The following is a 16,899-nucleotide window of genomic DNA, read 5'->3' on the forward strand; positions in this document are numbered from 1 at the left end:
AAGATAAAAACCAACACCTTATACTTTGCCCAGAAACGAATTGGCAGCCAGTGGAGTGACTTTAGGATGGGTGTAATATGCTCACTCCTAGATGTTCCTGTAACCAATCTGGCTGCCATATTGTGAACCAATTGGAGTTCCGAACTTGGTACAAAGGTAGCGTAATGTAAAGCACATTGCAGAAATCCAATCTTGAGGTTACCAGTGCATGAACTACCACCTTCAGTTCCTCTAAATCTAGGAAGGGGCTCAGCTGGTATATCACCCGAAGCTGATAGTAAATACTCCTGACCTTTGCATCTACTTGGGCTGGCATTTGGAGAGACGGATCCAGGAGCACTCCCAAGACATTGTATAGATGTTAGAAAGTATTGCACTGGTTCATGTATATAAACGTGTATAGATTTTATTGTTATTTTGGATGAATATTCAAATTTAAAAGTAAAAAATATATCAAGTAAACATCTTGTATCATCATTATTTCCATATATAGTGTCCTAGTCACAGTAGAATAAAACAGAATAACTTTATTGTCATTGTACATTGTACACTGAAATTAAATGCTTTCCCCAGCACACACCTATCCCTCCACACCAACACCACACAGCCCCCAATGTCACATCAATGCGAAACCATGGAATTCAACATAGCCACAGCTCTAGGATAAAAACTGTCTCCCAGTCTGTTTGTCCTTGCCATTGTCACCCTGTATCGTCTGCCAGATGGTAATAATTTAAAAAAATGCTGGGTGAGATTGATCCCCAAGAATACCCTGAGCTTTCTTAACGCTGTGGGACTTACACTGTTCTTCCAAAGAGGAGAGAGGGCAACCAATGATTCTCTGTGCAGAAGTGGTGACCATTTGGAGTGCCTTCCTGTGTACCACTGTGCAGCTACCAAATCATGTGCAGATGCAGTAGGTTAGAACACTCTCTATAGCACAGCAGAAGAAAGTCACCAGCAGTTTTCATTCAGTTGTTGATTCTTTAAAAGTTTCAGGTAGTACAGTCTCTGCTGGGCTCTCTTCACCAATGTTGCCGTGTGAGCAGGCCTGTAGCGAGGGGGAGTGGGGTTTAGGGGTTCAACCCCCCCCCCCAAATTTTTCAAGTTATAAAAAAAAATCTCGTTTACTCATGAATTTTAACTGGTTAACCAAATCCCCATGCTAAGGCTATGAGATGCAAAACATTAAGAGTCCCTCCAGGCACTATCTCAAGCAGATATTGACAGGTTTGTAGCGGGGAGGGGTATGTGCTAGGGGTTCAACCCCCCCCCCCCCGAAATTTTCAAAACCCCTCCCGAAATTTTTTTCTGGCTACGGCCCTGCGTGTGAGTGCCCCAGGCCAGATCCTCCTTAACAGTGACACACGAGAGCTTGAAACTGGCCATCCGCTTCTCTTGGTCTCCATTTATGACCAAGGGCTGAATTTCTGGACTGTTCTTTCTATAGTCCACTATGAGCTCCTTGATTTTATTGATGTTAAGAACCAGATTATTGTCCCTGCATCACGAGACCAGCCAATCCACCTAATCCCGATAGGAAGAGTTATCCCCTTCAAAGATAAGCCCCATCACGGTTGTATCATCTGTGAATTTGGTAATTATATTGTTATGATGGATGGGGGGATAATCATATGTGTACAAAGTGAAAAGCAGAGGACTCAACACACAGCCCTGTGGCATCCCGGTGTTGAGGGTGAGAGCTGAAGAGGTATGATTACCTAATCTAACTCTCTGGGAACGTCCGGAAACAGATTGAAATGACAATTCAAGATCTATAAGTTTATACACCAGTTTATGTGGGAGGATTGTGTTAAATGCAAAACTAAAGTCCTCACATAGTTCCTCCGTTGTTCCAGGTGGGTCAGAGCAGTGTGGAGCATGATGACTATGGCGTCCTTTGTTGATCTGTTAGCTCTATATGCAAACTGACGTTTATCTAATGTATGTGGAAGGCAATAAATGATATGTCTGCAGATCAGTTTTTCAAGGCATTTTATGATGATGGAAGTGAGTGGAACTGATCTATAGTCCTGAAAATTACTAATAGAGAACTTCTTTGGTACCGGAACAATGATGGAGGCCTTCAAACAAGATGAAATAATAGACTGAGATAAAGACCAGTTTAAAATCATAGTAAAAACACCGGCCGATTGGTCAGCACAGTCTTTAAGCATCTGATGAGAAATGGCATCCAGTCCAGCTGTCTTCCTAGGATTTGCAGCCCTCAAAGCACGCCTTATCCCATGTTCCTCCATGGTGAGGTGGGAGTTGCAACTGCCCAGTGGCTCAATTCCAGCTAACTTTGTTGGGCTTACTTCAAAGTGGGCAAAAAGATAATTCAACTCTTCTGCCAATGAGGCGTTCCCCTCAGCAGGAATGTCATTTTATTAACAGTAATTTGTCGAATCCCCTGCCACATCTGCCTCGTGTTGTTACTGTGGAAATGATCCTCAACCTTCCTCTTATATTCCATCTTTGCCTGCCAAATGCCTTTCAATACAATAGGGTTGTATTGCCCATATAAAGCCATTCCAGCAGATTGCTATGCCCAGAGACATTGGTTTCTCTGTTCAGCACTTGGAGTGGTATACAGTACAGACTTAAGTGCCCAAAGAAGAATTGGATTTGTCCACTTTCCTCAGGGCTATAGGATCTTGGAAGAATATGTATGCATAAGGACAGCTACTATAAATGCAAAAGAACCTGACTGTGGTTGTAATACACTGCAGTATTTCATTAATCAGGACACTTTACATTTTAACTTTTACATTATGTGTTTCAGATGTAATATTATATGGTACTTCTGCTAAAAAAGACAGTGTGATTTTCTGTTGCAATTCAGTGCAGTTTATATGTATGTTAAGGTAGTTTTTGAGTCACCAATGATGATGTCTTTACAGTTTGTTGATATTGTCCCCTAACCCAGGGAAACGGTTTCATTGTCTAAAAGGAAAGTGTGGAATTAAACTCTGATTCAGACCATAACACAACTTTTAATTTCTTGTAGGCTGATGAGTGAACAAAGAGATCAATGTCTAAGCCATCAAAGGAGTCAAAAGGCCACTCTGTCTTGCTATTGTCCTGTATAGGTTCAGATACCAAGGAGACAAGGGGCTGGGGGAAAAAAAAGAAATAGTTTCCTTGATTTTCACCCTGTCATACATTTAAGTTAGCACCAGCTTTCATAATAGGATGTTAAAATTATCTCTATAACACGGAGGTCTCTAGGGCAATAGACACGGATCGCTTCTGAGCGTCCCCTCTTGTCACAACGATCCAAACCAGCCCCCTGGTTTACTGGAGAGCTGGCGGTGATGAAGCGTACGAGGCGGGGGCTAGAGAGCTGTTGGTGGAGGACTCGAAGTGTGTCTGACCGAACACGGGCTATAGCCTCTCTTAAGGCATATTCCGTGGCAATGCGCACAGCCAGGAAGACTTTCTCGACTGTGCGTATTGTGTCTGCAACTAATAGACCAAGAGAGTTGTTTCAGGTGGTCAGGGAGCTGCTCCATCCCCCTGAGGAGGAGGGGCCTTCTGATCACCTGACAAACCGAGGTGACGTGTTCTCACATCATTTTGCAGATAAAGTTGTTCAAATTCGCTCCGACTTGGATGCTGGCGTTAGCGCAGAACCAGGGGATGTAACCGAGGCACCTGTCTGTCAGGTTTTATTGGACTCGTTTCAACTTGTTTAGCCTGATGACGTTGACAAGGTTCTTGGAGCTGTGAGGACGACCACTTGCATCCTAGATCCTTGCCCATCTTGGCTTATCAAACTTGCCAGTGGGGGGCTGGCTGATTGGTTTACGGGTATCATCAATGCCTCTTTGGAGCAAGGGCATGTCCCATCTTGCCATAAAAAGGCGATTGTGAGGCCCATATTGAAGGAGGTGACTTTAGATTCATTATTATTGAACAATTACCAGACAATCTCCAACCTCCCATTTTTGGGCAAGGTCCTGGAGGAAGTGGTTGCTTCTCAGCTCCAGGAATTCTTGGGGATCTTTCTGGAGGATCGTACCCAGATGGTGAAGCTGGGGGACACCTGCTCGGACCCCTGGCCTTTGATCTTTGGGGTCCCGCAAGGTTCCATTCTCTCCCCCTTGCTTTTCAACGTCTACATGAAACTGCTGAGTGAGGTCATCTGGGGTTTTGGAGTTCAGTGCCATCTCTACGCAGATGACACCCAACTCTACCACTCTTTTCCACCTAACTCCACAGAAGCCGCTCAGACCCTGAACCAGTGCCTGGCAGCTGTGTTGAACTGGATGAGGGCTAACAAGTTGAAGCTTAATCCAGACAAAACAGAGGCCCTCCTGGTCAGTCGTGGGACCAATTGGGGTATTGGGTGGCAACCTGTGCTCGACGGGGTTGCACTCCCCCTGAAGGCGTAGGTCCGCAGTCTGGGGGTCCTCCTGGATTAATCTCTGGCGCTTGATGCCCAGGTGTCGGCGGTGGCCGGGAGGGCCTTTGCACGGTAAAAACTTGTGCGCCAGCTGCGACCATAACTCGAGAAGTCTGACTTGGCCATGGTGGTCCATGCCTTAGTTACATCCAGACTGGATTACTGCAATGCTCTCTACGTGGGGCTGCCCCTGAAGACAGCCCGGAAACTTCAACTGGTTCAAAGATCGGCAGCCAGATTTCTAACTGGAGCCGGCTATAGGAAGCACACAATGCCCCTATTAAAGCAGCTCCACTGGCTGCCGATAAACTGCCGGGCCCAATTCAAGGTGCAGGTTTTGACCTATAAAGCCCTATACGGCTTGAGCCCTACCTATCTCCGTGATCGCATCTCCTCCTATGAGCCAGTGTGGACCTTGAGATCATCTGGGGAGGCTCTTCTCTCGCTCCCACCACCGTCTCAAGTGCGGCTGGTGGGGACGAGGGAACGAGCCTTCTCAGCAGTGCCCCCCGGCTCTGGAATGCACTGCCAAAAGAGATCAGGCAAACCCTACATTATTCAATTTCCGTAAGGAACTGAAGACCTGGTGGTGTTGGCAGGTTTTTGAGTAATTACATTGGAATACCGCCGATCTCTGGGCCTGAATATATTGCACAAGATTTATCTAGCCTAAAATGATACACTTTAATATATTGGGTTTATGGTTCCCGTCCCCTTGATCAGGTTGTGTAAGTGTTATTTATTGCTATATAATTGTATTGTTTTACCTTGCTTAATCATGTGTTATTATGTTGCTATGTAATGCATGTGTTGTTTTTATGACTTGAAATCGCCCTGAGTCCCATCCGGGAGATAGGGCAGTATATAAATAAAGTATTATTATTATTATTATTATTATTATTATTATTATTATTATTATTATTATTATTATTCCGCCATATAAATGTTGTCTTTTTTATCCCTCTCAAAAGTTGTGAATGTTTATGCTGAGAGTTTAGAGCAGTGCATGTTGTACGTATGTAGAGTGAATTCATGAAAGTGCAGGTGAGGGAATGTTTCTGCTGAATTCCCTTGCATACATTTTTTATCCACCAGCTAGTGTTCAGTATCTTATGTATATCAAATAGTAAGAGATTGTTTACATCAATCTCAGTTTCAAGTTGCAAGACAACAAAATGTGGAAATGTTGGGGAAGGGGAGCTGCAAGGCACTGAATAATGGGAATTGTAAGCCAGGAAAGGGGGAGGGGGGCACAGCTTGTTATCATGTCTCCTTGCCTGCACCTTACATCTCTGTTCAGATGTGCAGTTCTCTTTAGTTTCTAGTTATTTATTTTATTTATTTACATTGTGAAACTTGCATATTTTTTAGATATTTTGGGTTTTCACTGGAGAAAGGTAGTTTTCTGAAGGTAGTTTCTAGAATCTCCCAGTCTGCACGACCACTGGCTAGGATATAAGATTTGTATCCACTTCATAATACAGTAACTTGCAGGGAACTGTCTTAAAAATTATGATGATCCAGCAGTTTGTACTGAAGCTAAAACAGAGCTCGGTCTCGCTAGTGGCTGTAGAAGAAACCATCTGGGAACCTGATGTAATACTACATTTAATTTTGTGATAGAAATAAATGAAAAAAACAATTAGAGTAACGTGTTTCTCAGATAAATTGTTGTAGGGCCAGCTAGGAAAAAATACTTCTTCTCGGAGTAGAGGCTTATAACTTGGACTCTTCGAAAGGGCCTTGGCAAGAAGCTGAGATCCACTTCCTACATTAAAATTTCCCAGTCAGAAGATTCCTAGTGATTAAAATTGTGGCTATTGGAAGTGGGCCTCAGGGATGTACTCGCTCATCAGGCACAGGCCTGCCAGATTTCTCTAGGCTTTTTTTGTGTCTTTTAGTCTCGAAGCCAGTTTTCACAGAACCTGCTGTGATGCAGAAACTGATTTTCTTTGGTGAAATCCCTTGCTGCTCCTGGAATGTATGCATCCAGAGGCCAGGCTGGGAAAGTCAGTTATACAGTTCTTTCCACATGAGTTCCCTTTCCCCAGCCAACTTGCATCCCATCCACGTTGCTTAGCAAAACGTCAAAACCATAATAGCAAAACCATTACAAACATATCAAGAGTTCCGAAAGCCTATTTTTCAATGGTGTGGCATAGTGTATGCTTTATTATGCAGCCACATGTGCACCATTACGCATTTTAAGGACAGAAATCCTATCTCTTCCTCGTATAAAGAGAGGGAGGTAAATACCCTGTGTTGAAAGTGACTTGGAGATGGACCTGACTAAATGTCACAATCTGGAAAGTAATGTTACAGATGGAATTTGTTATTTCCTTTGCTATGTTGGCTCTTGTCATTATGACAAAATCTTCAGGAATGACTGAATTCAAAATGATGCTGTGAACAAAAAATTTCTAGCCCACCCAACACTGAAGTCTGGGAGCCTAAATTCAGCTAAAACATAACAGATGGTAACCTTCCACCAGCTTATCCCACTGTACTGATTTGTCTTTGACCCAGTTTGTTGTTACTGCTGTAGTGTTTGGATTGGTTTTGAGCAGCCCCATAAAAGTTCTCAGGGACCAAATAATAGTTGAATCATATCTTGAAATCTTCTCAGTCAACACACAAAGGGTGCATGTAAGCAGCTGTTTTTTTCCTCTTAATTCACAGCAGATCTTAGCTGTAAGATTGGAAGACATCAGTCTATCTATGCAGGCCTTGTCTCTCTGCTCTTGAAGGTTCTTTTTGTTCACACTTAAGATACTCTACTGGTGATCGTTCTAAAATAAAGTATAAAAACTCAAAATTGTTTTTCTTTCAGATTAGCAAAAAGCAAAATAAACCTCTTGTTTTAATTATGGTTCATTAGAAATAGGTCAACCTTGTAATTAATATGCTCTCTCTATCACTAAGGATGCATATCAACTAATGAGCTTTCATTGAAAGGCAATGAGCTTAATATTTGCACATAAAATTCTCTTTCCAATTTAAACTCTTGAGATCGACATGTTCTCATGGTCCACATAGGTGCTGTGTCCTCATAGACATCAAGCAAGACTTCAACATCTACATATTCTCCATTCCTAAAAGGCTTAATTCTGATAATGTTTCTTGAAGAATGGTTTTAGGAAGGAGAATTATGTCATAAATCACAGAGCCTTCCATGCAATACCAGGCACTGTAACTGTAAGGCTGATGGTTGATATGGTCAGAAAGCATGATAAGATGAATTCTCAAATTCTAAATACCAGATGCACTGGCATGTCTAACTGCCATAGTACAAAAATATTATAATAGAATCATAGAATAATAGAGATGGAAGAGATCACATGGGCCATGTAGTCCAAACCCCTGCCATGCAGAAAAAGCACAATCAAAGCACCCCAACAGATGGCCATCCAGCCTCTGTTTAAAAGCCTCTAAAGAAGGAATCTCCATCACACTCAGAAGCGGGGAACAGCTCTCACGGTCAGGACATTCTTCCTAATATTCAGGTGGAATCTCCTTTCCTGTAATTTTAGCCTATTGCTTCAAGTCCTAGTCTCACATAATACTGGTTCCAAAGAGGAATTTCCTCATGAGGCACACAGATGATTGAAAAGTGTGCTTTTTATTTGTATGGACTGCATCAGGGAACGAAATAATCAAACTCTCCTTTTTTGATTTCTGTCATCCTGAAAATTATCAGCTCTCCTCCCCACACACAATTTGCATTTGTTGTACATGATAGATGTAAAGTTGATAACATTGTCACTTCCTCAAAATTGTCAGTCTCTCCAATTGCACTTAATGTCAACTCTAGAGACATTTAGTGTCACATCCACTTCAGTCTTCAGACTGGGGAAGGAGCGTGGGTTGCATGAGGACAATGCAGTATAATGAAGAGCTTGAGAGAGATGTAGCTTTACCTTAAGATTTAGTATGCTTAATATGTCTTTAACTAAGATTTAGTATGGATAATATGCCTTAACTCAGCAGCAGCTGTTACATGAATAAGTGCCCTCTTTCCATTCTCCATCCCTTTTAGTTTGCTTATATGCAAGCCAATATGTAATTTCCATATAAAAGATTACTCTGTGAAACTTCAAATACATTAGACAACCTTACCCCTTCAACCCATTCACAGTTTGATGTTATATGTTGCCATCTCTCTGCACTTTCTATCTTTCTGCTTTCTGCCTGTGTTGCTTGGCTGCAGTAGAGCACATAGTTTGACCTGAGCTGATTCCACTTTTCCAGCTAGAACAAAGGTAGAAAACATTACGGAGTTATATAACAGTTGCTGAGCTAAGCAGTATAGATCTATGGCACCAAGCCCAGTCTGCTTAAGCGGCTGGATGCACTTGGGAATGCCTGAACTAGCACTTTTAAAAGGCGTATTTTTAATTAGAGTGGCCATTGGGCTTACTTCCCTATTCTTGAATCATTCGATCCAATGTACAGGAATTTCAGCCTTGGATTCCTTAGTCAAGGGTTTAGAATAAAGCTTTAGAATAAAATAAAAGGGTGCTAAACTGCATTTTTGTTGGGAGTTATATTGGACAGTATAGGATTCAACACACACTTTTTTTGCCAGAATTAATAGAATGCTGACTTGCCAATTTCCCATGCTGGAATCTGTGCCCTGGCTTTTTCTGTTGGGATGAGTGAGATTAGGTGATTGCTGGGAATAGATGTTCCCAGGAAATATTAAAACTCTGTCCTGTAAATGTGCACCTAGCTCCACAGTTTTGTCCCATCAGAGAACAGAGGCTAGCCTTGAAAGAAAAGGGGATTGGGAAACCTTGCCTGTAATAGAAAAAGTTGGCACTCTGTCAAAGATGAAAATAGAACAGATAAAATGGAGCCAGCAGCATAGGGCTAATTCTACCAGGGTTGCCAGTTGTCTTGTAGTCTGACAAGGAGCATTTCTATTTTGGACTTGCACCTTCACTGCTCTGTGTTGCGCTGGCATCGTACAGCTGAACTGGCGTCCAGGATTGGCTGCCTTTTTTGTGATTGTGTGCCAAGTCTGCCTTGGTGTCAGGTATAAAGATCAACTCTCAGACTGGGGATTGTGGAGATTGGCTCATGGCTGGACTTGGTATATTTTTTTGTCTGCTGTCATAGTCAAAATAGAAAGAGGTGTTCCTTCCACAGAGTTTATCTCCACAGAGCCATCACTCTTAAAATGATACTTGTAAGTGCACAGCCAAATACTTTGCTTTCTTGGAGCAAACACTTGATTGACCTACTGATATACATATAAGATTGCCTTTGATGACCTAGAAAACTGCTTGGTGTATAAACATCAGTTAAAGGCATCTTCAATATGAAAAAAATGTGATTATATTGAACCCAAGATAAATTTTCTGAGAAATAGTGTTTCTGTACCATTTAACAATGCCACAAGAGTGGCCTGCTGACCTTGAGCTGGTTGGGGATTTATTGGGACAAGAAAAAGGGAGTAAGTTAATAATGACCAACATTTAAATCTAGGTTGGGAATTGTGTGTCTTGCACGGGTGCTGATGAATTTCCCAGTATTCCTCTCATTAGTTTTTGCTAACTAGGTCTGATAGATAAAAATGAATAATAGGATTTTCTCCTTACAAAATCCTCAACCATTTCTGATTTTCAATGGGTGAGCATGCTAAATAGCATGTTTCTCTTTTACTTTCTTTACTTTCTGTGCTTTCCTCCTTTAAAAAAGAAAAACCCTTTGAATAGGAATTCTGATGGGAACCTGGACCGTATGTTGTCATTGTCTTAAGGGAATGGGAAGGTATCCAATAATTCATGGTAGAATGCTACACCTCTAAAATCCTTTTTGTGTTCCAAGTGTTTTTAGATGTTTCTTTAAATGTGATTCTTACCTCTCTTCTGCTGTCCCTTAGAGAGCCGTCCACCAGAAAACACTTCCTAGGCTTGAATTCACCTGAGAAGAAAAGGAGAGACAAACCTATTCCCATAAATTGTATGCTGAAAGATTTACATTTTTATCAGTCAAGGCAGGCAGGGAACTATCCAGCACCTCTTGCTACCGTACACCATTTACTCACCAGAAAAACTGCATCAGGAATAGAATGAAAGCTTTTTTAAAAAAAGATCTCAGCAGTGCCTCATCACCTCTAGGGGAAAATGATTGGGTCACATTTCACCATGTTTGTTGGGTTGTTGGGTTGATGAGCAGGATGAGCAGTACCTTAGGTGCTTAAGACAGTCAGCACAGATGTGAGAAAGTAGTGATGCTGTGTGAAGTGCATTTCTGGGTAAAACCCACCAAATAATCCTGGTGACAGCTTAATCATGGTTGTTAATGTAATTCTTAAATTCATCTTAGATGGGTGCATGTGAACATTTTGTGCAATAAAAGTTGACATGATGTGGTTGTGGATTCATGTGGAGACGGCCCAGTCTCGTAGTAGCCGTGGCTCTTTTTACCATGCATGCTCTTTGCTGACCATGAACACTGATGTCTCTTCCATATAGCTAGGGATTGTGGTGTATTCTCTTGCTCTACTTGCACACATTTGATGCAGCTATCTATTAGAGTCAATGAATACAAGGCGAGTGGAGGAAATAGGCTTAGCCTGTGTGGTACCATGATATGCTAGTGTACTCTTACTGAATCACAACCTTCATCTACCTGGGAGAACTTTCAGAGAAACCTGGGGATGCTCAGTTGTGATAACATGCCCTTCTTACGGTATTGTTTCTAAAGCCATCTTCTGAATGGCTTTGCTTGTTTGTGTCGTGTTGTTTTTTCATATCACACTACAGTTACTTGAAGCAAAATATTTTACTATTAGTCTCTCAGACATAGTTAGCTTCAAAGGCAGGAACAAGAAATCTCTCCCCCCTCCAATTTTTATTCATTATTCAAAAGATAGTAGACAATTGATATACCTCCGAAAACACAGAAGTTCCTCCCTTTAACCAGTCTGTATATAATTTCAAACTTCTTTAACATGTAACTGATAGCCATAGTATGAACTTTGCAGCTTCCCAAAAGTGAGGTGATGAGCAGCTAGCATTTTTGCCTTCCAGAATTGTAAATTTACTTGTAAACACAATACATTCTATGTTTAAGAGGCAAAAACACATATAAAAATAAAATACAAATTTTCTTGCTGTAATGTAGGAAGAACCACCATTGTTCACCCCTACTGGAGGTATTTGTAAATAATTCAGTAAAAGTCCTGTGTGATTTAAAAAAAAAAATAAACTGAGCAAGTGTGTGGATTACAATATTGGACTACCAAAGACCCAAGTTCAAATTGATGAGTCATTCTATCTTTCAGAGTAAGTTGACCTCCTAAATTGACATCAGTGGAGAGATGGGAGCCTTGCATATATAACCTTCCCCAACCCTTTGGCATCTCACGTTCTGGCTCACTTTCTTTATTTCAATACTTAGAGACAAGTTACATTAATTTTATGAGGGGTCTGCTCTTTTGTCACTTCTTCATGCCTACAAGGCTCACTTGGGACAGCTTGCACACATGTGCACATCCCCAGTACTTGCCTATGAAAAGAGCTGACCCCTCCTGGAATCGCTTTTGAATACATGCACAAACTTTTTCATTTTTATCACACATTCAAAAGTGATGTACAGTGTTTTATTTACCTTTTTCAGCTAAAATGCATTTGCAAGCTAAAATAACTTGGGTTCCGATTCTCAACCGATTCCACTTTTTGACAGCATTCTGGTTCCTCACCTATCAGATGATTGCTGTAGCTCAAGAGTAGACCGTCCTCGGTTTCAGGCTTGGAGTATTTCCCATCCCTACCTGGGGCTAACAGACATTGGCTCTGGGGGCTTCTGCAAGCAAAGCTTGGTTTATGCCACTACAGAGCTATTATCCCCTTCAGTGCTGAGGAGACCATTAGCTTCTTCCATAGCCTGCTATACAGAGGAGCATAGGAAATGACTTTCAGGATGAATGAGACTCTTGTTCCATCTAGCCCAGTGCTGTTGACTTTGGCTGGCAGTTTCTGTCCAGAGTTTCAGGCAGAATTCTTTCCTAGCCCTTTCTGAAGATGCCAGGGACTGAGTCCTGTTCTTTTTGCATGCAAAGGAGGTGCTACCTCTGAGCTGTCGCTCCTCCCTGTAGAATATTCTGTTCAGGTTTTCCCATTGACCATTTGCTCTCGGCATTACGTTTGAGATGATTCCCAGTGTGTTTGACTATCCCAGAAGCAATGAGGTTGCAGATCCTTGCCTAAGAAACCAAAGAACTAATAACTTTTGGAGGTAATGAGTTTGAACTGCGGTGCCAGATAGTAGAGCAGTTTGGAAAAAACACCCTCCTGTATTTTTGATACCTTGATGAATATAGCTGTATTGCTGAAGGCTATTTGAATGGTTTTTAATCCTTACTTGGAAACCACCGTCTTGAAAGGCAGCTTTAAAAAATAATATAGTGCGTAAGCAGTTTGGACTTTGTCTCTGATTCAGCTATAAGGCTGGTACATGCACCAGTTTATAGTAGGTGGTGTTTTTGTTTGGAGGGAAGAGAGAAAAAAAGATATAATATCTAAATATTGCCTTGAGGGAAACTGCAGAATTTTCTCCATATGGTTTTACTTGGGATCAGAGGGAAACGTGCAAGGAAGGCAGACAGTAGGTGTTTGTGAATCATGCAAAAGCAGGCGTAGCTGTATTGACGTAGAAATTCATGCTTGTTTGTGTGTGAACATATGTAAATGGGTCTCTCTATATATGACAATAATTATGTGTTGACAGTCTAATTAGATGACATAGGTAGGATTTGTATTCTTTGTAGGCCTACGTAGATATATCTGTCCATATGTTAAGTCAGCCCTGTAATTTTGTCTCAATAGTACATTTCAGTTCTATCGGGAAGAATATAGAACCGAGCTTGTTTAAGAAATAAATAGTTAACTAGCAATGATAGGTAGCAATCTGCAGACATAAACATGCTAGTGGTATTCTTGCCTTACTGAGTATACATGTGTTACAACTTGAAAACCACTTCTTTTCCCTCTGAAGGATTACTAAATGTCTATAATCCATGTGGTTTCTTTTGTGATCTGAGCCATAAAATTTGATTGTGGTAAAAGTATCCACATCAAACACTTTGGGGTCTCATTGTGGTCACCTGCCACGTGCGCCTTGTGAAGAAAGGAAGAGATGCCCCTTTGTATTTTCCGTGACTTAGAGACACTTTATAATTGTAAACTATAATGGTAAGACAAACATCTGGAGTAGGGAGATATTCTAAATTTAGGTATTAGTGACAAAATTTTAAGCCAATAAAATTCTGTCTTAGAATTGTTGCAAGTACCTGGAGTGTATTCTGTTGTATGATGAGGAGAATGGTAATAATAATTCGTTTTTGGTTTTTTCAAGGTAAATTTTTACTGGTAGTATTTACTGCATTTATTTATTTACTGCATTTCTATACCACTCTCTCTCAGTATACAATATGTTGTAGTTGGGTCTGGGGGCAATAATACTACTAGTAGTAGAACTGCTAGCAGGAGGAAAAGAGCTAATGGTGAGCAGGTGTTTGATGAGGAACAGCAAACAAACCAGGTCCGGGAAATACTTATGGCTCCTTCTGAGGAAGAAACATTTGAGGGGTTCTCTAGCAATGAGGAGTCAATGCTGGAAGAAGATGGGTTAACAGAGAGTAGAGGGATTAAAAGGACAACTCGGGAGCAAGAGTCAGATGAGGAAAGGGAAAAGAAGAAGATCCAGGATTTACTCACTGCTCCCACGGAAGATGAAACATTTGAGGGTTTTTTCTGGGAATGATGGGTCTGGGAGTGAGATGGAAAGTGCTGCAGATTGGACTCAAGTAAATGTGTATGCAGAGCCAGTTTCTGGGGGTGCATCAGGGGATTGGCAAACTACTGATACACCAGGGACTTGGAGAGATCTAAGTTTTGAACAAAGATGGAGGGACTGGAGGAATGATGGGCGAGGTTCACGTATGGGATCAAGATCAGCTGTGGATAATGATGACAGGGCGGAGGCCTCATCATCATTGGATAACGATGCGTAAGTTAAAAGTGGAGTTGGAATTAAAGACTCTTTGCAGAAGGCAAGGTGTCGTTTTGAACATTGGGTTGTCGCTCCCTGTTCTTCTGTTGGGCTTGGGTCCTGGCTGTACAGCTTCATGTTCCTGAATTCGGTTTGGCTCTTGACAACGGCATCGTTCGTTCCTGGTTTGGTGTTTCCTGGTTTCCCCTTGGTTCCTGAATTCGGTTTTGCTCTTGGCGACGGCATCGCTTCTCCCAGTTGGTTTTCCTTCAGTTCCTGGATTCGGCTTGGCTTTTGACGGCAGCATCGCTACTCCCGGTTGGCTTTCCTTTGGTTCCTGGATTCGGCTTGGCTTTTGGACAACAGCGTCGCCTGCTCTTGCTATGGGTGTGCGTTTGGCACTCTCTTGGCTTTCTGTACCATTGTTGGGCGTGACCATAATTTCAGTAAACTCTTGGCTGGAGTTAAGACGGATTATCAAGCAGGATAATCTGGATTATTTTCTGTTCCCACATGTTTGCCTTTCTTGAAGCAAAAGACATTTACTTTTACCAGGAACACTGAAGTTAAGTGTTCCTAGGCTCAGAATATCATTTAATAAACGTTTGTTGTCCTTACTCCTTGTGTGTGGCTTTTTCAAAGGGGTCTGTGTCCTGACACAATATGGCAAAATTCATTGCTGCCAATATACATACATATAAAGCAATACATAACATTAACTAAAAGCAATAACATATAAATATGAATTAAACCATTAAAACCTATAAATAAAACATCACCACATGAAACATAGAGGATATTAACATTGCATCATTCCCAGTATACACATGAATTTGAATCTTCAGCTATTTAATTATTTAAATAACACATCTTAAAAACATTTAGATAAGGGTGTGTTGTATGACTATGTCTTGGGCATATGCTTCAGCCATAGTGCCCTTTTTCTGTCTTTCATCAAATATTAAAAATGGACATATTTTCTGGAATGTTGCCTTTCATGCCCATGGCCATGCATGTAGTAGCTTTAAGCTTTTATATTTCTCTTTGCACATTTGGCGGGTCTAGCATCGTTATTGATAGCTTTTGGAAGAGAAGTCAAAGGAATAATCCTTGTTCAACCAGGGGTTGGTAGAGATTCTTCCAATCTGCGCTCTCTTACTTTTTTCCCTTGTGCTCTGCCAATTGGCCGCCTTACGTAATGATACTCAGCGACCTTCATTGGCAACAAAATTGTGGGGGAGGGATACAGTTTAAAATGTTTTAGATTGTTTTGAGTCATTTTCACTCACCAAAACTCACTCTACACATCCAGCATGGAACACAATACTTTCACGACCTTTCCAATACCTTTAGCTTTTGTTTTAAATGAAACTTGTTTATTGTTTTTTACTGCCTTCAGACTGTTTCTGACTCACAGTGCTCTGAGGTGAACCTACAACAAGGGTTTTTAAAATCAAGATTTGTTCAGAGAGGGCTTAGCGTTGGCCTTCCACTGAGACTGAGAGAGTGCGACAGGAGATTCAGACCCTGGTCTCCAGAGCCATAGTCCACTTCTCAGATCACTCCAACATTGGTTCTTTAATTCATCATCAGCTGCATTGTCATCATTTTGTGATAGTAGTAATTGATTTTAAAGCTTTTATTATTTGACATTCTCCATCTCCTTTTTTAGACATGTGTGGATTCTCCAATTATGTGAACTCACTGCTTTGAAAATAATGATACAATATTTCAAAGGTTTACATTATTTCATCTTCTTTTCTCCCCAGGTTTATAACTCAAACAAAGACAACCAAACAGAAGGCAGTAAGTAACTTTACATATTTTTTCTCCCTAAGTGTAATCAGGGAATGATTTTGTTTTAATGACTCTAGTGAGCCAGTAGGTGGTGCTCCAAGTAATTCACTGTAGTCATTTAACTACATTTGGTGTTCTTACTTGATTGCAAGTATTGATACTTTAAAGATCTAAGCTTCAAGCAGTTTTCACAGTGACATCAAGGCAAGCAGGGGAAGGTAACAGTTCTGTAGCTAACAATGTAATGAGATACTTAAATATTAAGAAAAAGAGCGCTCTGGTTTAAGATGCTGAGCTACTGCAAGTGAGCATCTTGGATGCAACCCAAGAGTTGCAGAGTGCTGAAGCTGGCTCTGTTGCAAATTTTTTGTTTCCTTTGGCAATTTACTTAACGGCCTTTTGTCTTGGTTTACACAACCCAGGCACAGAAGTTTACAGAAGGGAAGCAAGAAAGAGAACTAACGTTTTTCTAAATTTCAGTTCCTTCTTTTACCTTCCTTTAAATGATGATTAATAGGAATGAAGAATTCAGTGCTCAAAATGGTTTATCAAAACCATGAGCCTGTCCCTGGATTCTCATCAAGGAGATGAAAGGTCGGCATGAAAGACTCTTTGTACATGGAATAGCACTATTTAAATATTTTTCTCCTTTGGCCTCAAGTGTTGGACAAAGCAAAGAAGGGGCTGTGATAGTT

At 41.1% G+C, this 16,899-nt stretch overlaps 1 protein-coding gene across 6 annotated transcripts in view; it reads left to right on the forward strand.

The window, feature by feature from the left end:
- Positions 1 to 16,899, forward strand: part of arhgap26 (Rho GTPase activating protein 26) — a 306,778-nt gene that overhangs the window by 131,661 nt on the left and 158,218 nt on the right. For all 6 annotated transcript variants that reach the window (XM_062973896.1, XM_008104704.3, XM_008104707.3 and 3 more), the window contains exon 12: positions 16,177 to 16,213. In XM_062973896.1, the coding sequence (XP_062829966.1) occupies positions 16,177 to 16,213 (37 nt within the window). The remainder of the gene's footprint in view (positions 1 to 16,176; positions 16,214 to 16,899) is intronic.

The sequence above is a fragment of the Anolis carolinensis genome, chromosome 2, assembly GCF_035594765.1.
Source record: "Anolis carolinensis isolate JA03-04 chromosome 2, rAnoCar3.1.pri, whole genome shotgun sequence".
NCBI classification, from domain to species: domain Eukaryota; kingdom Metazoa; phylum Chordata; class Lepidosauria; order Squamata; family Dactyloidae; genus Anolis; species Anolis carolinensis.